General features: G+C 40.1%; 1 protein-coding gene and 1 long non-coding RNA gene across 7 annotated transcripts in view; one reads left to right on the top strand and one right to left on the bottom strand.

Moving 5' to 3' along the window:
• Positions 1–25,653, top strand: part of ZBTB20 (zinc finger and BTB domain containing 20) — an 831,659-nt gene that overhangs the window by 759,314 nt on the left and 46,692 nt on the right. For 5 of the 6 annotated variants that reach the window (XM_030941349.1, XM_030941352.1, XM_030941354.1 and 2 more), the window contains 3 exons: positions 14,592–14,692; positions 23,115–23,278; positions 23,650–23,837. In XM_030941349.1, coding sequence (XP_030797209.1) covers positions 23,268–23,278; positions 23,650–23,837 — 199 coding nt within the window. In that variant the 5' untranslated portion in view covers positions 14,592–14,692; positions 23,115–23,267. The remainder of the gene's footprint in view (positions 1–14,591; positions 14,693–23,114; positions 23,279–23,649; positions 23,838–25,653) is intronic. The other variant, XM_030941361.1, reaches the window with a different exon arrangement.
• The window catches only part of LOC104680814, a 37,560-nt gene continuing 26,626 nt past the window's right edge, over positions 14,720–25,653 (bottom strand). The window contains exons 8-9 of the long non-coding RNA XR_750510.2: positions 16,130–16,285; positions 14,720–15,313 (exon numbers count right to left, since the gene is read on the bottom strand). This is a non-coding gene — a long non-coding RNA (uncharacterized LOC104680814). The remainder of the gene's footprint in view (positions 15,314–16,129; positions 16,286–25,653) is intronic.

Raw genomic sequence — 25,653 nt, 5'->3', positions numbered from 1 at the left:
TCTTATTAGGTTCAAAACCAGCTGTACGTGGTGTTTCACTGATATTTTGTTCAGTGTTAGAGGAGAAAGAACATGGTGAGACTCTGGCATAGCCCAGCTCCCTTCTGTGAAGAAAGAGTCCCTCACTGACAATAGATAGTCAATAAGTGGTTGTCTAAAGGGGTCGAAAAAAGCATCCACCATTTCTCTATTTCAAAAAAAAAAAAAAATGAATCATTTGAAAATATTAACTACAAGCTTCTGATGCAATGTTGTGTGGTTCGTTGTGCCACATATGGTTATGATGATCTACATGTCGGCTACAATCCAGAAATACTCTCATTGTTACAATGCAAAATAATATAATCATCCGCTTTTACATTTTAAATGTGTCTGGCCCGCCAAGTCCTTGCTTAGGTGCCAAACACCACTGTGAAGGAACTGTCTGGCATAGTACCCTGAAATTTCAGGTGAGTATAATCATCTCCCAGATGCATAGAAGAAGCCTGGTTTTTGAGGCAAAGAGAAGAGGCAAACCTCCTGCTCTTCCAGAAGTCAGAACCATTCAGCAATATATTCACAGTAGCTAGGGGGAAAAGCCTTTGTGAAGAAAACTGTTGTGTCTCATGGCTGTTTTTATTAAAACATTTAGTCCACCAGTTTTCTAAGAACAATTTAATTCACAAAGCACGTGAAATAAGCAGAAGAATCTAGTCCCAACAGCCATGTTCCACCTCTGTGATCCTTGTTGTGAGTTAGGGTAATTTAGTCATCAAGATCCCTGCTGTTCTGTGTTTGTATATTTGTGAGGAAAACCTAGAATTCATCCCCTTTAGAAGCTGTGTCCATATGGTATGCAGCAAAGACCATTAGAGACCAGTAGTAGGAGTTTTGTTATCAAATCCAGCCAGATTTGCAGATAGGAATAATGGGAAATTAGTATTTTTCCTTCCTCTTCCTCTTTCTTTTCCTTTTTAGTCTTTTTCTTTCTCCTGTTTGCTTCTTCAATTCAATTCTCCTTTGTTTATGGATTTGGAGAGTACACCAAAAGCAAATAGGCCAAGCAAATACTGTTTGGAGGAAGCACAGCCATTTTGACATGTAACCATCTCATCATTCCTTTTTATATGCTTAAACAATTGAAGAGCATGTAGAATAGCCAGGTGCTGGTCCTCAAAGCGGGTGTGCCCTAAGACATTCTTTGGTTTGAACTGGTCTAGTCCACTGTTTCATGTTACTGAACAATCAAAACAGAAAAGAAAGTTTTTCTTATCTGGTTCTAGACCAAATGACTGGCAGGATGTAATCGCCATCTGTAATTTTCTGTGAAGTCCTTCCCCAGTCCAATTTACATGACATGTACAGCTACTTCGCTCTGAGAATGCACACTCAAAACATACAGCCTTTAAGTGATTTTTCCTAGGATGGGCAAGGTAAAGCAGTAAGGAAATGGACGTATATATGTTATACATTTATATTATTTTTCCTCATAAACTTTTAAACTTACTATCCAGCATTTATATTTTTTCTCAAATTGGTAGTTTCTCAAATTTTTTCTCAAACTTTTCTCAAATTGGTAGTTTAAAGAAAAACCTACCTTTGTGATTTTTCAAAAGTCATTTTTCAGCCTCTCCTATTATATTTTTTTTCAGTAGTCACCTTAGTGGGTAGCTGAGTGGGGATCAGGTATAAAAAGACCTCATCATGTATTACAAGCCAGAGAGTGTACTCATGGGAAAAATGTAAGTCCTCAGATGGAAAGTCATCTCCATCAAAGAAAGTGGCTCGGGCAACAGTGCCTGACATTACATAGTCTGCGTGGTGGAACATTGCAGCCATGTTTTCAGTTGCTTTTCACTCTCTGGAATTTTATGCAATGATTGCAGCCAAAAACCTTTGGAATATCATTCTCTGGTCAAACAAAAAAGAGAGGGAAAAAAAAACCTTTGAGAATTGAAGCTAGTTGATGCAAGCTAGTAGACAATCCAGTGAAATTTTTACCCCACTCTGTTTTTAGGGCTTGGGGTTTTTATGCAATATAAGAGTGTTAGAGAAGGTGTCTGTCTGGTGTGGTTTGGGATACTTTGCTATTTCAAATACTTTAAAGAAGAATTCTTGTTTTCTACAGTTTATTAAACTAGCTCAGTTAAATATATTGGTTATCAGATCCCATGATGCATTGATTATTCAATATATTTTAAAATACAAAAAATTCAATTGTGCTGTCCCCTTTCTCATTCTGTCTCCTCCCTGTCTGTCTCTCTGCTGTGAAGCACTAGGAGTAGTGTGTGTGTGTGTGTGTGTGTGTGTGTGTGTGTGTGTGTGTGTGTGTGTGTCTGGGAGGTAGACTGATTCCCTACCTGGAAATGGCTTGCTATTATTAGACGTTCAGTTACCAGGGGTTATGTAAGACAATTGAAGCTCTGTTTTTTAACAGAGACATGATTCATGCTGCTTGTAGTAACAGTAACCACCTCCAAACGAGACAGAAACCAGACACAGACAAAGGCTGGAGAAATCAATGCCGACTCGGTACAGCCATTCTCCTGATACCCTCTGCCTTTCAATCAGAGCACTTAGGTTATCGGGAGAGGAGGCTCCTGCTAATTCTGGATCTTTTTTTGTCTCTTGGGGCTGCCAGGTGAAATCATGTGGGCCGGAGCTGTGTACAGGAGAAAATGGGTCCTCAGGAGCAGTGACGTCTGACCTCCTTCCCTAGGGTCCCCCAGTGTTTCAGACACACCTGGAGGAACAGTGGTTGTCACCTGTGCTATGGCTCAGAACTCACTGTGGCTTCTACTCAGAAAGGTTGGAACTTGAGCATTTGGCTCACCCACTCAAGTAACTTTCCTCAAGTGATTCTCTGCAGCGTGCTGGGAGAGGAGAGAATGGAGTGGGATTTGAGCTGCTGCCAGTGCTTTATTATAGCTTCTCCTAAAACCTGAATGGAAGTGGACTGGCTGTCAGTTCCCACACACATTCGGGACCCTTTCCTAAATCTTCCAGACGACATTGATTCAATACTCCACACTATACAAAGCACTTCCACATGGATCAGCTTATTTTAGCCTCACAACTTTATAAGATAGGCAAAGCATACGTTATTGTCAATACCATTTTGCAAGAGAGAGATTTTACAGCTTACAAGTATCATGCCATTCATTGATTCCTTGCTCATGACTTTATAAGTGAGAACATTAACATTCACAAAAGTTAGTGACTTGACCGTGGTCACACGGCTAGTTCTTACCAGATCCAGGAGGACAAGGCAGATCTTCTGATTCTCCATCTAGTGCTCTACCCCCAATTTGCTACAAAACTTGGCAACCATGGCATTTTGGAGGGGAAAAAAGCATTTTCTGCTGAAAACCTTGGTTTTAGATTAAGTTCTACTACTCATTAGCTAGCCAGCTTAAACTGCCTTTTCCTTCCTCTTCACCCCATCCACCTCAATCTCCTCATCTATGCAACTCATGATAGGGAGAACTCATTTTTAGAGTGTTCATGATAGTACCACATAATCTTTAACATGTCTAAGTCGATATATATAAAGCATTGCCAATAGTATCTCCCTGCCCCCACCAAGAGTGAAATCCAGCAAAGAGATCCAGAGATCTCAGACTTCACCCAGAACATAAAAGTAAACTATTTATTTTTACTACAAAAAGAAGAAACTCAGATACTTTATTGCAGAAACCAGAAACTGCCCATGGCTCTCTGAAAACAGCAGTCTTACCCCAGTGACCTGTTACACACCCAATAGGCAGGCCACCCTTCATTTTCACTCTCAAATGTGTAAATTGCCCAGAAAGACAATTCTTAAGTATTGACATGACAGGAAAACATCTAGGCCATTTAGCTTCACCCACCCAATAATCTCCTGCAATAAAAATTGCAATTTAAAAATACTTATTGATTACTACTAATAATCAACACTCTGATACACTGTTATGAATTTTAACTAAAGACTGACACAGAATTTTCTGTTTATGAAGTTTTGCCATTATCCTGCTATTTCACATGTTACACAGTACAATCTATACCTATTTTAAGATAAACATAAGTAAACATTCTTATTTATAAAATAGTTTTTTATTAAATTTTTTGTTTGTATGCCACTTTATATCCAGGAAGGTAGCAAAATACTCCACAGGTTATACTCTAATAAAATGTATTTTCTCTTCTGCTAAAATATGAAAGTCATTCGTTCCTGCAGTTTTAAGAAAGAAAGCTATACTTTTTTCTCTCACATAATAAAACTCCCCGACTAAGCATCAAGAGACCAAATTTCTAGTCCTAGACCCACTAAAAATTCACTATTAGGAAACTTGCTAAGTCCCAACCTCAGATAACATCTAATCTGAAAAACTCAGAGCCCCTTAACATCTAGTTATTACACACTAGCCTGAGACAACCTGCTCTGTGCTGTTGTGTGTGGTGTCAATAAAAGAGCTTTATGGGAAAGATGGAATTCATTGTTTGGGGTTTTATGTTGTGCCAGTCGTTGCCAAGCTGCCTTGAATTCACCAATGTAATGTGTCTCCAGACTGATTCAAAGAGGTAGAATTTGGAATATGACTAGAAGGCAGCAGCAGATTCTGTAAATAGTTGCTACACATTCTGTATACCAGGCACAACAGTACACAGTGGAACCTTAGACAGTACTTACCCTGACTTCCTTATGTAGGAAGATATCCTTTTTCTTTTCATCAAGTTACCAGGATTTAATGATTATGAATGGTAATTCTACCATTGGCATGTTCCAGTGATTCCTTTCATGGATCTCTTAATGTTCCTAGATTATTTTAACCTTATCCCCATTTGGTGTTAACTAATGCAAATTCTTACTTTCACCTAAGAACAGAGCTCTCTTTGCTCTTCTATATCTAGCCTTTATCCAAATCCTTAGACACACATGGTATCATCTGCAGGGCAATGGCAGTGATGGTGGGTGGTGTTTCTTCCCAATAATGTGATGAAACATTTTGCCTGGGCTGTTAGCATCTTAAACTATCCCAATAGCTACAGAAATTGGGTTTTAAACCATCATGCTTTAATGCCATCTATTTCTGTTTATGTTAACCGATAACATGGTTATAACATCCTACTATGATCAAAAACTACACTATATGCTGAGGTCTCTGTAGTGTATAAAGCAAGGTTCCTGCCCAAGAGGATTTATACCCTCACTAATAATATAGCAAACAGTCAGTAAATCACAACCATTTATTGAAGTACTTAAAAAGTGGCAGAAAACATTATGGGCTGAGGCAGTCTTCACAAGGGAAAATGTCATAAAGGATATATTTTTATATTTGGACCTTGAAGGAGAAGAAAGTCCTATATAATTTTTTGAAAGGTGATAAAGGTATTCCAAGCAATCAAACTGGTATATACAGTAGCTCAGAGATACAAATATGCTTAGTCTTTCTGACACCCTATAAGTTGACTAATTCAGACTATGTGGAGTATTGATGGAAAGGAAATCTGAGAGGACTCATTTGATAGGGAGTCAGTGAATTTCCGAGCCCAGGCTTAAGAGTTTGGAACCAGGGGAAATCCCTTAAAACATCTTTTCCCTAAGCATATTCTGAGGTTAAGTAAGTGTTCCATTAAAAAGGGGGATGGGGCAGTCTGTAATACAGTAAGCCTGGACAAAGATTAGGCTTCCAGCACCTTTAATATGCTATGTACACTTGCGAGTTTGAAAATAGAATATATAGGATTCAGTGTTTCCTAAACTTATTTGAGCAAGGAACTTTTTTTTGAGATGCATCTTGAAGTTCCAATATGAAACACACTTTAAGATACACCATCTGAAAATATTTTTGAAGGACAGGAGTTGAATGCAGGACAAAAAAAACTATGTTGTGATGATTAATCTAGTACTGTTAGAAATGGATATGCTATCAGCTACAGAGAAAGTATCCCTGATGAAACCAAAGGAAGATAAACAGAAGTAGAAGGAATAACCTTCAAGATATGAAGGGAACATGGGAAAAGATATATCCTGAGGAAATAAAATAATGAAAATTCAGAGATATTAGAGGAGATGAGAGCTAATACACTTACTACACTGCATGCTGTAGATCCCTTCATTAAAGTAGGATGCTAGCTCATCAACTGAAAAAGAGAATGGAGAATGGGACTTCATAAAAGTAGAACAAACTAAGAAAAACTGCCATAGGTTGTACCTGGAAACAGTGGGCAGAAGCATAGATCCAGGTGGCATGCATATGTAGCCTTTTGTTCTGAGAATGGGATGATATGGATTCATGGTTGATGAATGTAAAAGGAGGCACTGCACATAGAAGGTTAGGGAAGAAAGGATATCTGCAGGGTTACTGAGGGCAGTGTTGAAATGGTTGATCATGGGGCCAGTTTGTCCAGATCAGACTGGACAAATACATCTGATAGGGCCAACTGGGGCCTACTAATGAACCAGCTGAAAACGTAGGTTCCTTGGGCTTCTGGGAAAGTGAGTTCACTAGCTGGGTGTGAAACATTTGACGTCAAATGTGAGGCTTCAAAGGAATACTTTAGAAGGAGTATGAGAGCTAAGAAAATGGGTGGTTAAGTCTTGAAAAGAAGTAGTAATGAGTTTTTGGATTAAAGTATTAATATAGGGAGGGAAAACATAAATCAAGTGTAGAAGGTTTTGAGAAATTTCAAAAAACATTCAAGAAGCCATGAGAGGGCCATGAAGAAGAACCTAGCCTAAGCCAATGGTGAGGACCACAAATGAAGAGGAGTGGAGCGAAGGCAGATCCGTGGTTTCGTAATTGTGAGCCCAGTGTAGGTTAAGCTGTAGAACATGTGGTTAGAACCTGGCCCTTAACTCTACTTTGCTACCCTCTGCCTTCATGACTGATGGCCAATAACTGTACCTTTCCTGAGTATCAGTTTCACCACCTTCGTCTATAAAATAGAAATATAATCCCCAACTTCAAAGAGTAATTGTAAGAAAATAAAGTTATCTGTGAAAAGGCACAATGCCTGCCACACAGTAAGCATTTAGTCAATAATAGCCAAAGTTACTATTGAAGTGATGGGAGCAGGAAAAGGGAAATGATGTTCACTTTGGGAACAGTGACAGAGTGTGTTATCTGGAGTAATGCCACTGTGATGTTTCTCTGTACCTTTTTTCCATTTACCACAAACTATAATGGTTAATCCAGAACACATACTTACTGCAAGAGGTAAGGTATAGGAAACTCTGATAATACCAAATAAAATACTGTGTCATAAATCATGCTCATGTTAGAATTCTCATTACAGAGTTTAAAACGATCTTATTGACATGACCTGTGGCAGGCTTTCTGGACAAGAAGGTTCCAGCATCCAGTGACAGAGGGGTTCCCATCACCAGGCCAGATTCATTAAAACCAGAAATTCATGATTGTGTGTGTGTGTGTGTGTACATGTACTCTGATCCAAAAGATCTCTTATTTTAAACAAGAATCAACTGTATCTGATAATGCTAAGGCTCATGGCATGGGATATGCAACTTATATTAACAGAGTTTATGAACTGTCAAAGAGGAATCAAGAGGTCTCTACGGGGAAAATTAACATAGATTTAATGTGACAAACAGTGGGATTGTGATTCCATCTTGTGTTGGCAGGGCTATCCCAGGGGTCTTCAAGCCATCAGAGGTATTTCTTATGGACATGGGTATTAACTAGTGATTAATTAAGGAACTAAAATCTAAATAGTAAAATAGTTATCACAGCATCAGTAAGCTGAAGATGGTGTTCCTGATTAGTTTATCTGGCCATGATGTCTTTGGTGCCTTATTCATTAAATGGTTTTCTCACCAGTTTCCAGAGAGGTGGCATTGGTGATGTAGACTTGGAAATTTGTTTCAGGTAATTAGTTAAAAAGTTAAAAGTCAAATAGACTTCCTTAACAGGTGTAATGGTTTAACAGGTTGATGAGCTACTTAATTCCCACATCTTCCTTCTCAGGGGACTATTAGAGTTTTAAGGGACCTTAAAAATCATAAAACCAACCTCCTCTTTTTACAGATAGAAAAGCTGAGCCACCTAGAGGTTAAATGTCCCATCTGAGGTCATCAGCTAGTCCTGATTTCACTTTCTGTTTTCTTATCTTACACTTTATAACTCTTCCTTTTTTTTCTAACATTGTATCCCCCACAGTGACCTCTCTGCTAATTATTTCTTAGATGTATCCTTTTTATGAAATTTGCTGTGCCTCAAATTATGATAGTGGGCCTTTGCCAGTTAGTAACCCATCCCCACTAACTCACCACTACATTTGGGGCAAAGAAACGAGGGAAGTGGAACAATTTTAAATTTACTATGATCTTTGAGACAGCTTTATCTTCACCTGGGAATTGCTGTTAGACAATTAAGGTTAGTAAAGCTCATTGAATTTCTCAGAGGGAAGGTGTTATTTGAATTATTACCAGATAATTATTGTTAAAAATAACAATAATGTAAAAAAATAGGAACTTTGCATGTTAGAGACGTTATCATTTTGAATTTCCAGAGAGAGGGGAAGCCCCTTGGGAATCTAAAAACAATTTTTTGACAATGTGCTCTATGCTAGAAACTCCTTGAATTCTGTGTAATGCCTGATGACCTGACAAACTGGCCCAGAATCAGAAGCCAGTCAGCTGGCTATGTGAACTGTTAGCCAAGTTATTTGACTTGAACTGCTCCTTTGAAAACAACCCTAGTAGAAAGCGGAGTGTCAGGCCTAAGACCTGCGATCCCAGACCAGTAGCATCAGCATCACCTGGGAGCTTGTCAGAAATGCAGGATCGCAAGCTCCATGCCAGATATGCTGAATCAGAAGTCCTGGGTGATTCATTTGTTCATTTGAGTTTGAGAAGACTGATAGAAGACATTCTCATCTTCAATTAGAAAGCGGGGGGGAAGGGACTATACTTATTGATAGTTTTCTGAATTATTTCCTTCTCCTGGAGTCTGTGCTCCCAGATATTTCCAGTGGCTCTGAACCATCATGAAAATAAGCATCTTCCTTGTGCTGTGATCACAGTGGGAACTAGAAATGTGTCCCGTGTCCAAGCTGCATTGGAACAGTTGTTATATAGTGAAAAGAGCACAGATTTAGGGCCGGGTGCAGTGGCTCAAGCCTGTAATCCCAGCACTTTGGGAGGCCGAGACGGGTGGATCACGAGGTCAGGAGATCAAGACCATCCTGGCTAATACGGTGAAACCCCGTCTCTACTAAAAAATACAAAAAAAAAAAAAAACCTAGCCAGGCGAGGTGGCGGGCGCCTGTAGTCCCAGCTACTCGGGAGGCTGAGGCAGGAGAATGGCGTAAACCCGGGAGGCGGAGCTTGCAGTGAGCTGAGATCCGGCCACTGCACTCCAGCCTGGGCGACAGAGCGAGACTCGGTCTCAAAAAAAAAAAAAAAAAAAAAAAAAGCACAGATTTAGAATCAGAGAGATCTGGGTTTGGATTCTGGTCTCACTATCCAGTAGCTTTTTAAACTTGGACCTGTTACATAAACTCATTAAATCTCACTTTTTATTATCTGTAAAATGGGTATACTAAAACATACACCATGGCATTGCTATGAGGGTTAAACAAGAACATATTCATTTATAAAAATGCCTGGTGTAGTCCCTAATAAAATGTAGACATCCAATAAATGCTAGTTGTTATTGTTACTATTACCTTTCTTGTAAACTTTAATCATGGACTTCCCATCTATAATTTTAGAATGACTTGGTGTGATTTCCTAGGAATGGGACAGGCCATACTCAAAGTTGACATCTGCAGAAAGTTCCTAACAGTGATATGTGGCAGTGTATTTCATAACAGCTCTGCTCTCTAAGGGCTTTCAAGACAGATCTGCAGAAACGTCAACAATGAAACGGGCTGAAGAGAAGTGACCTACTGTCTGTTCGCCTCTGACACCGTCAAGAAACTTGCCAGCTGGGTTCCAAGAGCAGATTCTTTATTACAGTGATGATGTAAGAAGCAGAGACAACAGCTGGATTTTCACGTTCTAGGGAGAATTTGTGGCATCAGCAGCCCCTCAAAATTATCTTTTGACTTAAAAACCGAGTACACTGGATGTGAAAGTCATTAAAAGAGAATAAATGTGAAACCCCATGAAGTCATTCTCACTGAGTCTTTTTTAGAGTGTAACCACCCTTTAAGCAATGAAACATGACACACCATGCAGTGGTTCTGATTAATAGACGCTCAGGTGTGTACTAAGGCAAAAGGGGAAAAAAGAGGGAGCTAGGTGACAATTTGCCAAAAAATGAAAGTAAGATTATAGCAGCAGGAAGTGGGGCTGAGAAAGAAGGATTTAATTAAAGGACAGACATATTATGGTTGTATTAATTATAAAATGCACAATTTAAATCAAATGTTACATATATTTAAAATGTACATTTATGTAATTACACAAAGGATTTGTAAATTTGCCAGATAATTTTTCACTGCAATGTACTATTGATGAGTGATTTCCTTTATCATTTTAATGTAGTTGCCAGGGGGCAAAAGTAGAAGGAAGTTCTATCTGGTGAAGTGTCGATAATCTGTCCAGCCTTATGACGGGTTAGAAAGAACAATGAAGAGCTCTTGAGCCCATTTTGCTGTTTGTGTGGCTGCTGGGGTGATGCTACTTAATGGATGTCTCAATGCATAGCATGGCTCCACCATACTGGCCAAAAAGAGTTTGATTAATACTACCGAGGTTTTCCTCTGGTGAGTAACAGTGAGTCAAGCGCTCACCTGGGAGATGCAGATGAAGTCTTGTAGTATTGGAGCTAACATTTAAAAGCTGAGCTTTTCTGGCCAAGTAATAATTACTGAGATTCCCTGGAAAAGTCTGTTTTCCTCACCTAGGTAAACACTATTATCCCCACAGCATGTTTTGTTGGGCTTTTCATCTTTGGGTGAGAGAAAATGATTCTGTTTGAGGATAAGGATAGAGAAGAGAAACAACTAATGTTTCTTCTACTACAAGAGAACAAGGCAAGAAAATTTGAACAGACTCGGAGGCAATTGTCTATGCATTTCTGTAAGTAAAGTAGTAATATAAGGAAAAACAAGTAAACATGTAAACAAACCTGGAGAATGAGTACTAGGCTAAGCTAGGTGGAAAAAGAAGTGTTAATGTGGCATAACAGCAGATTGCCGATAGTTTGTTTCTATAAAGTCATGAATTTAACCATAGAATGACTGCATGTTTTCACCAAGAACTCCAGCTGAACCCACAGCTTTTCCAAAGTGTGAGAAATGTCTTTATTCTTATTTTCAGCCTGCGTTTATCACCCCAGTGGTATTTTTAACATTTTATTTGTTTTTCATTTTTGTGGGTACATAGTAGGTGTATATACTTCCGGGGTACATGAGATGTTTTGATAGAGGTACGCATGTGAACTAATCACATCATGGAGAATGGGGTATCCATCCTCTTAAGCATTTGTCTTTTGTGTTACAAACAATCCAATTACCCTCTGGTAGTTATTTAAAAATGTACGATTAAGTTATTATTGACTATAGTCACTCTGTTGTGCTATCAAATAGTAGGTCATATGCATTCTTTCTATTTTTTGTACCCATTAACCATCCACACCCCCTCCCCAGTGGTGTTGACTATATTGTCATTATTATTTCTGCTAGTAATGTTAGAAAAGTTTGCTTCCTTGTTTTTTAAATCCACCATCATTTTTTAGACATTATTTCACTATAAAAGATATTTATTAGTTCGGTTTGTTGAAGCAAATAAATGAAGCAAGTTTGTTATTTTTTGGAACACAATGTATTTTTGCAGGTTACACACCCCAACCTCCCTCTCTCTGGTCTTGTCATTATTGATGATCTGCTGGGCCTATTGGTGCCAAGTAAGCACTGATAAATATTAGTCTGTGGCCTTTTATGTCTGTTATCCTTGCCCAGCCACTAACAAGGATGTGACCTTGAACAAGTCAATTCCCTTAATCTCTTCATCTGAAAAATGAGGGGGTTGAAGTAGATGAGTTTTGAGGTCTTTTCAATTTAGTTCCCATTTCTATGACTCAAGGCAAGAGTGTTTATTCTTTTTAAATTCGTTTCAGCAGATTATCAGCCTAGTGCAAACTTAACGTGCAAGAAATCATGGCCCACTATAGGGTACTCGGAGTAAAAATTGCCTCAGCTTTCAAAGAGCTTATGAAGAGGGAAGACAAATTACACAAATAACCTTTCGAATTGGTAGAATATGCAAAGGGAGTAGTACAGAATGTGCTCATAATATTTAAGAAAGGCAATCTCCGTTGTGAAATGCTTCGTAAGTGAGGTGGCATTTGGATGGCCCTTGAAGAAGCTACATGTAGACCTTGAAAGAAGGGAAGAAATACTATGAACATGGTGAGGAAGAGTAGGACTACTGGAGTGTAGAATGGAGTGTAGAGATAAGAGTAAGAAACTGGATTGGGCTACACTGTAGCAGCTTTGAATACCAAACTGAGAAGTTTGAATTTAATCCAATAAGCAAGGAGGACTGTAAGCAAAGAAGTGATATGTTTAGAAGGGCACTTTAGAAAAATTAATGTAATGTTTGTGTGAAGGATGGATAAGAGGTAAAGAAAAACTGGAAAAAGTGAAACCAGTCAGGAGTCTTTCATAGATTTCCTCACGGTAGGTAGCAAAGGGAGAAATAGGGGTTGGTATAGAAAACAGGTATTGATTCAGGAATCACAATCAGAGTAAAATCCACAGGATTTGGCAGCTAATTGGATATGGGAAGAAAAAAGAAAACAGAAGAATTAAAGATGACTCCCCAGCTGTAGGCCCACGTAACTGGATGAAGAGAATACCAATGGCAGGAAATGGGACATCTAGAGAAGAAACAGATTTTAAAGGAAAGACAATGAATTCAGTTCTAAACTTTCTGAATTAGAAAAGCCTGTGTAGTATTTGATGGAGATGTGAGCTTCTCAAAGTTAGAGACCCTGTTTTACTCATCCCGGTGCCTCCCAGATACTATCTAAACACTGAATGAATGGACAAAGGAACAAATGAACCAATAACCAGCTGTTATTTAGAATGTGGGTGTGCAGCTCTGTAGAAAAGCTAGAACTGAAGATGGCAGTGTGGATGCTCTCCATGGAGAAGTGATTGTTGAGGTCAGGGAGGGCTGGGGAAGACAAAGCCTGAGGAGAGAATCTAGAGGAATGTCTACATTTAGAGAACAGAAGGAAGAAAAGAAGCCAGTGAAGAACGTAGAATAGCAGACTGAGGTGTAGGAAAAAAATTAGGGTAATTCAGTGTCCTCAGGGTCAGAGGCTATGGAAGAAAATGGAGCATTTGCAGTGAAGGACAGAGGGAATGTTCAGAACATGCCCAGAACAATGGGTGTCACTACAATAGGTTAAGAACTAAGCAATAAAGAGAGACTGAAGTGGAATCAAGAATATCAGAAATGTGGTAAAAGTGTACAGTGGAACACTATGCAGCCTTCAAAAAGAAGGAAATCTTGTCATTTGCAAGAACATGGATGAATCTAGAGGTCGTCCATGATATCTGGGGAAAAAATATGCTCTTTTTGTACTAGAAAAGCCAGGCACAGAAAAACAAATACTCAATTATATGGGGAATCTAAAAAAGCTTAATTTATAGAAGCAAAGATTAGAATGGTGGCTGCCAGAGGCTGAGGAGACATCAACCAAAGGACACAAAATTTCAGTTAGGAGGAATAACTCCAGAGATGTACTGTACATCATCATGACTATCATTAATAAGAATGTAGTATATATTACCGAGAGTAGGTTTTGAAGTGTTCTCACTGTGAAAAAATGGTAAATATGTGAGGTAATTCTTTTTTTTTTTTTTTTAGACGGAGTCTTGCTCTGTTGTCAGGCTAGAGTGCAGTGGCGTGATCTCGGGTCACTGCAACCTCCGCCTCCCAGGTTTAAGTGATTCCCCTGCCTCAGCCTCCTGAGTAGCTGGGACTACAGGCATGCACCATCACGCCTGGCTAATTTTTTGTATTTTAGTGGAGACGGGGTTTCACCATGTTGGCCGGGATGGTCTTGATCTCCTGATCTCGTGATCCACCCACCTCGGCCTCCCAAAGTGCTGGGATTACAGGCCTGAGCCAGCACACCCAGCCGGTAATGCATATTTTAATTAGTTTGATTTAGCCATTCCACAGTGTATACATGTATCAAAACATCATGTTTTATACCATAAATATATACAATTTTTATGTGTGAATAAAAAATAAATATAGTAAATGAAAAAAAAGAAAAGGATACTAGAAGAATCAACTGTGACAAGGTTGAAGGACACTGTTTCTACTTCCTTCCCCCACTTTCACCCACAACTCAGCTTCTAAGTCAGAACCACAAAATCAGCTCCGCCCACACTGACAGGGTACTGTTGATGTCCCACGCTGCACAGGCAGTTAGGTGAAAGCACCTGAAAATGGAGCCTGGACAACATCCTCTCCATTCTCCCTTCCCTAACTTGCCATTTTCTGGTACAAAGATGTAGAACCAACCAACCAACCAACCAACCTCTCACTGAAGTCCCAAAGTTCTTTCTTATCAAAATAAATAATTGCCATCACCATCACCTGTTCATTTAACTACCGTATTTTTGTTTTTTGTCTGATCTAGATGCAGCCGCTCTCTGTTCCCTGCCCCAATGAACATCTGCACTAGGCCCAAGCCTTGGAGTAATTTACCTGAAGAGTGACACCATTTATTTTGAAACTACTGTGAGTACATTATGTCTCCAATAAAACGCTTCTTAGTTTACTTTGTTTAATTAAACACACACACACACACACACACACACAGAAAATTGTGAAAACAGGCAGAATTTTAGATGGCTTCATTTCTTGGATCAGCAGGGTAACCAGACTCAGTCCTGAGGTGCCCACAGCGGTTCTCAACTTCCCGGCTGCAATGCACACCATATGCAGCATCATTCCCTCCTGGCCAGATGGCTGTGCCAAGCTGTATCTAAGCACACCTTGCAGGGACTGGTGCTGTTCTGCTTGGTCATCTGTGCCTCTACCTACGGTGGCGGCAGCTCCTCCTAATCTGTTTGCTTCTCATCATCCTTCTGTGCCACTGTCGTATCTCACGGTAGCTTGTCATTTCATGCCACCCTGGTCGAATCTGTGACCAACAGCTTTGCTTGCTTTGATTTACCTGTTGTTTGAGCTGCAACCCATACTGTTGTCTCCTTGTTGCCCTTCCCTTGGAGCTCTGGGCTCCTTCCACCACATCTCTAAGCTGCTGTATCCAGCTTACCTCTGCTCTCTGGATGTATGGGTCTGTGTAGCTGATTTAGTTCCTGCTATGCAAGGCATTTATGTAGGAGAAGTACAGACCTTGCAAGGAAAGGTACAGAAATAATTTGGGGTAGGAGATACGATACCTATGGGAAAATACTAATGAAAGATCGATACCAAGTATTCATTCATCATTGCTAAAATAACAGATGAATATATGCTATTTTCCACTAGAAAAGCCAGACATTTGAATTATTTAGAAGTTCTGCATGCAAAATAACTTAATTATACATTTTAAAACAATATCTAGTTGTTATATTCACAAGTTTTCCTATATGTTATGAGGCAGGTAATGGGATGGTGTTTTACAGATTTCTATGTTACTGGAAAATGCTAAACCTGGGAGACTAACATCCCTCTTAGGCTTCAGGTAGGATATTTACATTTGTCTTTCTATGTCTTTAGCTATTCTGGCATAAATCGAACCCAAAGGGATGAAGCCAGAGTTTTGTTTTCTTTTGTGTTGCTCTTTTACCTTTAATGCTTCCAGTCAACTGAATCATAATTGATGGTAGCTGATGTGTAGGTGATAGACAGGCCTGCCTTTCCAGGAGGGGAATGTGTTCTGTAGTACTAATAGGACTGAGGTACTGGGGACTAAAGACATAACAGAAGATCAAACGTAGTTTCTTCAGTCCACACCCACACAAGGAACTTACTTATATATACCTTCATTCATCCTTAAGTTCAAGTGCAAGGAATACCTGAGAAATTCCCACATCTGGATAGTTTTCTGAGTTTTTCTTCATCACAGAGTAACTATGCTGATACAGATAACACAGCCTTACTGTGATGCAGAACGGTTTCAAAGTTCCTGTATCCTTTAAGAGGGAAAAGAGTTCTTATCACTCTTACCTTCCTGTGCTACAGAGAACCCAGATCCAGACCTAGAAATCAGGACCTGATGTTGCCTACAAATTACAGAGAAGTCTACAAGTGAGCATTTTATTTCTGTCATAGGAAGTATTTCATCTGCAGAATGCCAGTGCCTGCTTTTACTTCTCATGGGCCCTAGGGAATGGGCAGATTGGGTTATAATCTTTGCAGTCTTTGCTATTCAGAAACTTGGCTTTCTAATGTATAAAAGAGAAATAATAATAAAACTTGCAGAGACTTGCTAGGTGCAAAAATCAATAAAGAGGATAAAAAATTAAAATGTGAACCATTTGCAGAAGCATATCTCTTCTGGTGGGTTGACAATGCTTTGGGCCTAGTCTGAAGGCTTGGAAGTGGGTTGGGGAGGCATATATTAAATTTTAATACCTACCGACCCCCCATACCACCTGCACAATAATGCTTAGTGGCCCTGCCTACTTAACCAGATCATTGTGATAATTCAATGACATGGTGTCTATATATAAAGTCTGTCATGGCAGAGGTGGGTATGTTTACTCAGTCATCTAAAATTTGCTGAGCATATACTATGTGCCAGACACTGTTCTAGGAACTAGGGATATGGCAGCAAGCAAAACAAACAGAAATCCCTGCTCAGCTGAGCTTACATTCCCTTTTCTTGCTCTATGAATGACAGTTCAACATAATAGGTACATGTAAGCTAAGAGAGAACTGATTTTATTTTGTTCTATCCTTCTTCCAGAAAGTATAATTGAAAGTATAAGAGACAACACATACGTTGATTAGTCTTGTCACCCCATTCTACCCCCCCAAAAAAAACGCAGAACCATTCGTTGCCCCGATATGTGACCAAGAAGACTGGCCTTCTGGAGTCCATTACTCAGGCCCTCTTGTCCTTGGACTTCCCTTTGAATTTGGCCAGAAGGCAACATCAGCAGGAGATGTGAAAGTGGGAGAAGAGACAGGTCAGGGAATGTATTAGTTCAGCCCTCCTTCCCAACTCCAATTCTGGCTGGACTCAGAATTCATCACCATTTTACTTGCCCCTTCAGTTTAAATGGTTTAAAGCTTTCCACTACTGCTAGTACCTAGCAGTCTCCACTATTGCTAGTACCTGGTGCTATCTCCCTTGAGGTCCCTGAACCTCATCTTCACCTCCAAATACAGTTTTTTCATTAAACCCTCTTTAGCAAAAAACTTTGCATGTGCCATCTGTTTTGCCAGGATCCTGACTGATACAGTTAGGAGGAAATTATACTGAAAAAAATTATAAATCAGCCCTGCCAAGGTTAAAAAAAAAGATTGAGAAAATAAAATGTGTTTAATCACAAAAATATCTTAAATTGATGTGTGGACATCAGACCAGGTAGAGAAATGATAAATTGTAAGAAAACATGATAAGCCAGAGTCCCATAGGTTGGTCTCAATGAATAGACCATAGTGCTCAGGCTTGATGGGCTTCTATAGGCTAAGTATAGCTTGCTCAACCCTCAGCTTCAAGGAGCTCATGGTATGGCGTAGCCACAGCAATGACAAACGTGTGCAGAAAGGAGATGTCAGGAGGTATACAGTGAGATCAAAGTGTTGAGGAAGAGATTGCTTGTCCTAACATTGTTTCTGCCTTTGCTGCAATAGCAATCCATTTGCCCCTGCCCAAAATCTAGATGTCTAAACAGATTACTGAAAAGAGGGAAGGAAATATCTTCTTTTTTTTTTCTTTTTTTTTTTTTGTTCTGTCACCAGGCTGGAATGCAGTGCCACGCTCTCGGCTCACTGCAACCTCTGCACTCCCGGATTCATGTAATTCTCCTGCCTCAGCCTCCTGAGTAATTGGGACTACAGGCACATGCCACCATGCACAGATAATTTTTGTATTTTTAGTAGAGACGGGGTTTCACGATATTGGCCAGGATGGCCTCAATCACTTGACCTCATGATCTGCCCGCCTCGACTTCCCAAAGTGCTGGGATTACAGGCATGAGCTACCACGCCCGGCCCGGAAATGTCTTCTTAAAACTAACATTATGAAAGTCACAGAACTAACAATCCCTATGAGAGGAACTACCATTACTGAGCCCTTACCATGTGCCAGCACAAGGCAAATCACTTTACATGGCTTATCTCATTTGTTCCTCACAATAACCCTAAGTGGTAGGTATTGTTATTCCCATCTTACAGATGAGAAAAATGAGGCTCAGAGATGCGGAGTAATCTACCTAGGGCATACAGCTAATAGATAGTGGAGCACAGTTCTGCTACCACACTTGTTGGGGTGGTTTGTTGCCACCTACCCTTTCTCTCCTGCCCAGATACTAAGCCTATTTAATGCATTGCTGGGGAAAAGAGTAGGGAAATCGTTACGACTCCAGCAAGATTGGGGGAGGCATCACTGGTCTAAATTATCATGAGCCAATAGGAGGTTCCAACTAATTTTTTCCTATCTGATAAGTAACAGACACATTACTTATCAGATAGGAAAAGACCAAGCTGATAAGTAAAAGACACATTAACGTGCAAGAAAGGGTGGGAGCCCAGTGAAGAGAGAAAATTGGGATAGGGTGAAAGAAGAGAGCACTCTCCTCTCAACACCCTGGAGACTGCTAAGAGCTCACACAGATAAAATATTTATTTTTCCATATGTTGCAGAAAGCATTGCCATCACTGTATGTGTGCAATATGTGCAAAAGAGTGTGAAATATATACATCAAATGCCGCCGATCTGGTTAATTTCCATGCATTTAACATGCTTAATACCTACCATATCATCAATATGTTTTAATGCATATTTCTTTCCACATACAATATGGTCTAGTTAGGAAAGAGCCAACATCCTCCACAGCCTTACTCACTGCTATGTTTCAGCCTAAAACTTCTTACTGGGGCCAGCACAATGAGAGTTAAAAACCAGAAGGCTCTGCTGGCTAACTCAGCCGCCACTCTCCTTAGAACACACTCCCAGTTCTTGAAGCAGCCTTTTCTCATAACAGAAATGTTTGCAGTGAGGAGATGAAAATGTTTTTGTTCTCCTTGGACAATTGAGAGATGTTCAGTCAGAATGTCAGAACTGACCGTTGAAAGGCGGGTGCCTGCGGCCACGCTTTTTTTTTTTTTTTTCTTTTTTTGAATGCAGAGCTCCACCAGTGTGGCGGGAGGAAGTGCACAATGATTGGTCTGTTTCTCTGTGGAAGTGTTCAGGGTACACCCAGTTTTACTTTGCATATATTTACGAAACATCTGCCCTTTTCTTATTCTTAAGTCCTTCCCTGCCACCAGCCCCCTTTCCCTTTTTCCCTGGTTTCTTTCTTTGTTGTTGTTGGCTTGTCTAACTTTTTCATTGGAGCTTTCATTTTCCGGTTGAAGGGCGACTTCATCAGAGTGTATAATTTTAATAGAGAGAGAGAGAGGAGGAAGGGGGTGGGGGTGGGGGAGAGAGAGAGAGAGACAGAAAGAGAGAGAGAGAGAGAGAGAGAGAGAGAGAGAGAGAGAGAGAGAGAGAGAGAGAACGAGAACTGAAAAAGAGAGACTGAGAGGCCAGAGTCTGGCAAATCAACCTTTGGCATGGTGACCAGGAGGAAGGTTCTGGTCGGGAGTTTGCCTCTCTGAAATCCGCTGGAGTCAGCCAGTGTGCTGCTGCCCTCTAAAGGCTCCAGGGAATAGTGCATCGCCACAGAGACTTGAAAAGACTTGCCCTCAGATGTGCCATGTTTATAATTCTTTTTACAGAGCCTCAAAATGTATTTTCAACTAATTATGACAGGACTTATTCTTTCCTCCTATATAAACTATGAACTGCAAAAATGGGGTCAGGTCACAGCACCTGTGCATGTCTAGGCATAAACGAGTGCTATGTTTTAGAGTTTCTCAGCTCCAGAAAAAGGAGTCCAAAGAACCATTAGAAAGGGTGAGATAGGACATGAATTGCTTCTGAGGATGGTGAGCAGTTCCCTGTTATCTGGACAGTTGGGAAACAGCCCAGTGGTATAAGGGTAGGTAAAGTGATATAAGACAAATAATGGGGTAAGCCAAAAAGGTTGAGTTTTTAACATTTCCTGTTTATAGAGGTAGCTCCAATGCCTCTGTGCTATGAATATTCTCCCAAAGTGATCATTGAGGCAACAGGAGGACGTGTTACAAGATGTCAGTCAGGAAGCAAGAGCGAATCTAGGGAAGGAAACAAGGGCATTGATATGAAGAACAATATAATTTTTGCAGTGTTACAAATAAAAGAGTAATATATTGGTGGTTTTGCTATGTCTTTATGTTTGAAAGAAATCTTTCTTAATTTTCTGAAGTACACATCTGAAAGTATCCTAGGCCCTATCTACGAATATCAAAAAAAAAAACATTTTTTTCTGCTAGGTGACATATGTCATTACTGTTTTGTCGCTATATTTAAATAAATCGTGAGGGCCAGCCTAGCCTTACTGAGCAAAATAGTCCTGCTCTTATTAAATGCCCCTCATAGACTTAAAGCAAAAGCAGCCAGTCAGGTAGTTTTGCTACCTTGCTGCATGAAAAGTAGGAAACTTCACTGGGATTCAGACTATGACTGTTCTTAAAATACACTTTAATTTCAGCTTCCTTTCATTCTGTCCACAATCAATTATTGAATGACAGCTTTGTCTAAGCTACACTGCCTAATAGTATAGACAAGGCAGTAAACTCTGGGAGGGGAGGAACCAGGCCTGTTTTATTATTCTTTAGCCCATGTTGGCACATCATGGGGACATCGTAAATATTTGTAAAATGAATATGTAAATGAATGACAGGAGAGAAGGAAGAAGAAAAGAATAAATGAACACACGGAATACAAAAATAACTAAGACATTTCCTTACCTTGAGAGAGCTTACAGTCTCACAAGAGGGATATGCACGTAAACAGCCATGATTGAAATAAAATTGAGTGAGTGAAATAAGATTAAGGAAAAAAAAAGAGCATAGGCATTTCAGAGAAAGACCTAGGGAGGAATTCAGTGTGGGGAATGAAGTCCTATCTCGCAGAGAGGAATCAAGACAGTTATAAGATGAAGACACCATTTAATAAGTATGAAGGATAGGCCGGGCGCGGTGGCTCAAGCCTGTAATCCCAGCACTTTGGGAGGCCGAGACGGGCGGATCACAAGGTCAGGAGATCAAGACCATCCTGGCTAACCCGGTGAAACCCCGTCTCTACTAAAAAATACAAAAAACTAGCCGGGCGACGTAGCGGGCACCTGTAGTCCCAGCTACTCGGGAGGCTGAGGCAGGAGAATGGCGTAAACCCGGGAGACGGAGCTTGCAGTGAGCTGAGATCCGGCCACTGCACTCCAGCCTGGGCGACAGAGCGAGACTCCGTCTCAAAAAAAAAAAAAAAAAAAAAAAAGTATGAAGGATAATAAGTATGATTTCAACAGGGCAGCGATGAAATACGGGATATTCAAAGCAAGAGAAAACTTGAGCAAAGATGTAGACCCCAGAATGTAGACTCCCAGGATGTTCTAGAGGATATTCAAGAAATCTGAGGGTCCAGTATGGCCAATATATAGGACACATGAGAAAAGTTAGAGGAGATATGGAACCAACCTTGAGTGTCAGGCTAATGTAGTCATCTTAGATTTAGTGAATGCAAAGAAACAGGACTAGAGGAGTGAAGGAGGATGGAGAGCCAGTTAGTAAACAATCGGCTAGATAAATAGCAGTAAGGTGATTGCATTGAAATTGGAATGGAAACACAGATGTGAAAAAAAAAATACGAAGGAAGCAGAACTATAAGAACTTATTGATGAATTGACTTTAAGGCAGAAGAAGGTGTATAGTGATGCTGAGGTTTCCAACCTGGTGGTAGACAACAGGGATAGAGATACGGACCTCAGAGAAAGCATTGGTTATAGTAAAGGAGTTGGGCTTTAGCAACTTCGATCTTGGCTACATCTGTAGACTGAAAACCAGAATACCAGCTCCTTCAGGGTCCATGTAGACACTCAAGATTTGGGGGTTACTCCCATAGTCATCATTCAAAAAACAATGGATAAGGTCTTATAATTTGTTGCTTCTCTTCTATTGGCTTCCTCCATACTGAAAAAGATGTCTGAAAGCCTCTTCTCTATTCTAATCTTTATCATGCCATCTCTGCCTCCTGCCCTCTGAAGAAACAGATTTTATTTCACAACCTGTTGGACTGAAAACACAGCATACTAATCATAACACCATATTCTGCGAGGGCAGATTTAACTACCCAGCACAACAAATTTAAATACAAAATATTCTGCATAACAAGTCCATTACCATGCTCATAGAAACAAGGGAAACATGGAAACAAATCTACTTACAACAAATTCTGTACCACACATAGTCTTCTACAAATAAAAGAAATGCTTTTTCTGGTCACTGTCCACATAATGATAGAAAAAGACACAAATCCAAGGGAATTGGAGAAATGTTCAGAAGCTATTAATAATAATCCAGTTTGGCTGTGGTCTAGGGTACGAGTAGTAAAAGCTAAGTATTTGTTAGTTTCATATCAGTTGCATTGTCCTGGGGAGAGGAGACCTGAGCTGACTGATAGCTGTGCTGTTTTACTTCCTATTCCTGACCCCATATAACAATTAGTAACAATTACTTTCTAATTCTCTTCACCCTTCTCTTCCTCGTGTCCCAAACACACAGTCATACGCTAAACTCCAGGACGATGCACCAAATCAAAAACCTTAGACGTAGGATAAATAAAGAGTTGGAGTAGAAAAATCTCTGCATGACACCTTCCCTCTTCAGCTACTAGAATCTAAGCTCTTCTTTTCACTTTTCACTTGCTACTCTAACAGAAACCTCCCATCACTACCCCCTCATCTGTACAGGCTGCAAATTTAAGTTGTGATTTGAAATTTATTTAAGATAAAATCTAAGTAAGAGCAAGAAAGTTGAATGTTCCATAATGTATTCCATGAGTAGAAATTTAAAGTTGGAAGGAACCTTTAAGGCCTTCTAATCCAAGCCCTTTATTTTACAGATGAGGAAACTGAAGCCCAGAGAGGTGAAGTGAGGTGCCCAAGGCCACACAGCAAGTTAGAGGCACAGCTAGTACCGTAGCTCAAGTCTCCTGACTCCCAGTCCAGTGCTCCTCCCATTACTCCACGAGTCCTGTCTCTAAGCTTCCTGACAAATGCTAGAACGGTAAAACTTCCACTAGTATTTTTCCAGACCATGTTAAAACTCCTAAGGGGGGAAGAGGGATGCTTTCTTGGATAATGTCAGCCATACGTAGCTCAAGCTGTCTAAAGTTCTGGGACAGGGTCTTTTTATGCAGCCAACAGAGTCCAAATGTGGTGCTGTTTGCTTGGCCCATATGCTTTCATGTGTTCCCAGTTAGGCCATTACTGGAGGGAAAAAAAACAAGAATCAGCTTGTTTTAAAACAAGGGACATACTGGACTCCCTCCCATCCCCCTTCAGAAAAAAAAATCAAGTTATCTTTAACAGATTCTAAAAATGCCTTTTCCCAAATATGCAGTCAGTTCCTTCAAAGGGCCCTTTGTTTATTTTCAGGAAGAAACCCAAGACAGCTGAAAACCAGAAGGCATCTGAGGAGAATGAGATTACTCAGCCGGGTGGATCCAGCGCCAAGCCGGGCCTTCCCTGCCTGAACTTTGAAGCTGTTTTGTCTCCAGACCCAGCCCTCATCCACTCAACACATTCACTGACAAACTCTCACGCTCACACCGGGTCATCTGATTGTGAGTACACCACTAAGGTGATGGTGTCTTCGCAGTGCGGAGTAGTGCTTCTCCCCTGGGTTCTGGCTTTTTTACTTTCAGAGCAAGCCGTTTGCATTTGGTCTTCTCAGGCAGCCAAAAGTAACGTGCCACCATTTTCATTCAGCCAACATCTCTATGTTTTCAAAGCTAGAGTATATTTAAAAGCCAGGTGACATGCCATTTGGCCTTAAAAGGCTAATTAATGACATAAACCACGTTCTTTTCGTAGCACTAACTTAGAAAAAGAAGTTTTGTTGCTGGTATTCATTTATTCTTGATCTGGATCGTGGCACTTCCATAATTACTAAATTGAACAACCAAACATGGACCTCAGAAGGCCAGTTAGACACAAGGAAACATCCATTTTGAAATTACATAACACAAGTCAGATTTGCATTAGTTATTGGAGTCTCATGTAGCTTGGCTGAATTTCTGTCTTTCCAGTTTTTAATTTATTTTGAAGTGGTTAAAGGATAGCATAAATTTACAGAAGAAAAGAGAATGGCTTCCAAGAATTCAGAAGCCACCCAGACTTCACACAGCCAATGAGAATCCAGGTTAAAAATATTTTTTAATTAAAAAAACTGCCTAAGGGCTAAATTTGGAAATGGGCAGCTTAATGAGATCGTCGCTATTGAAATCACTTCTTTGCTGTTTATTTTTGCCATCTTCCCACTAATCTGGGAGTCACTTCTTCTAGTTCTATTTTAAGCAAGTTGATAAATCACGTTTAGGAGATTTTTTTCTTTTTCTGAAATGTAACCCAATACTTCAGAGAAAAAGAAACGTGTTGACAATGGAAAGGAATGAAATAACTTTGGAGTCGAATCCAAAAGAATATTCCTTTTAGTCTTAAGATACCCAACAACTCCTGTGAACTGATCTCCATAAAGGATGTCTGGTAACATGCAAGTAACTGGCATATTCTTAAAATGAGTAACATAAGACCCACAGAGTTTTATTTCAAAAATAAAATTTTGTCCACAAAGACAAAAATTATTAGGAAATGAGTTTCCAAATCTTTTATTGTTATTTTTCTGACAGAACAAATGTAACATTCTGCAAAGAAGGCAAGAGACAGATTGGTCCAGGAGATTCCATTCTCCACTTGCTTCATCATGATAATCTCTAAAGAGAGGGAAATGACCTGGGGGCAGTGTTGGGGTGAAGAGAGCTTGTTCTACTTAAGGTTAGGCTAAGACCATATTCTAACTGTCACTAGAAAATGAAAAGGGAAGTAACATGAGCTAAATCTCTGTGGCCTATGTGATTTGAACAGTCGAAGTTGCGGCTTTTGTAGAGAAACCAGGGGGCAGAAGCAGGGACTGTGTCCTGAGGACCGTCCTAATCGTCACATCCTTGGACCTTCTTGCCTGGCAATCTCCAGCGTAATAGTCATGACAGAAAGAATTGGAAAGTACCATGGCACAGTGCCCAATAGGCATGTGCACAGTGTCCCTTCCCACCAGGAAAATCGCCTGTTCCTGTGGTGAAGGGCCTGGAGTTTCTCCACGCAAGTCTTCATTTACCTGGCTTTCTGCCGCACCTTATGGGTGTGGATTACATAGAATTGCCTTAAGGCCCAGAAATCTTCTGTTGCAGCAAAAATGAATGTTTTGCTGAATAGAAAAAGCACTGGGCTTCACTTACGGTGCTGTATCATAAGCATCCTCTGGCCAGGCCTTAGCATTGGCCTGAAGTAAGTTTAAGGAACAGCAAGAGTGTGGTGTCACCATACATCTACTTGGTGGCCCTGGGGAAGCCAATGGATGTGAGCTCAGTTGGAAGAACAAAC

Source organism: Rhinopithecus roxellana, chromosome 1 (genome assembly GCF_007565055.1).
Source record: "Rhinopithecus roxellana isolate Shanxi Qingling chromosome 1, ASM756505v1, whole genome shotgun sequence".
NCBI classification, from domain to species: domain Eukaryota; kingdom Metazoa; phylum Chordata; class Mammalia; order Primates; family Cercopithecidae; genus Rhinopithecus; species Rhinopithecus roxellana.
The sequence above is the reverse complement of the archived record's forward strand: the minus strand, read 5'-3'. Positions and strand labels throughout refer to the sequence as shown.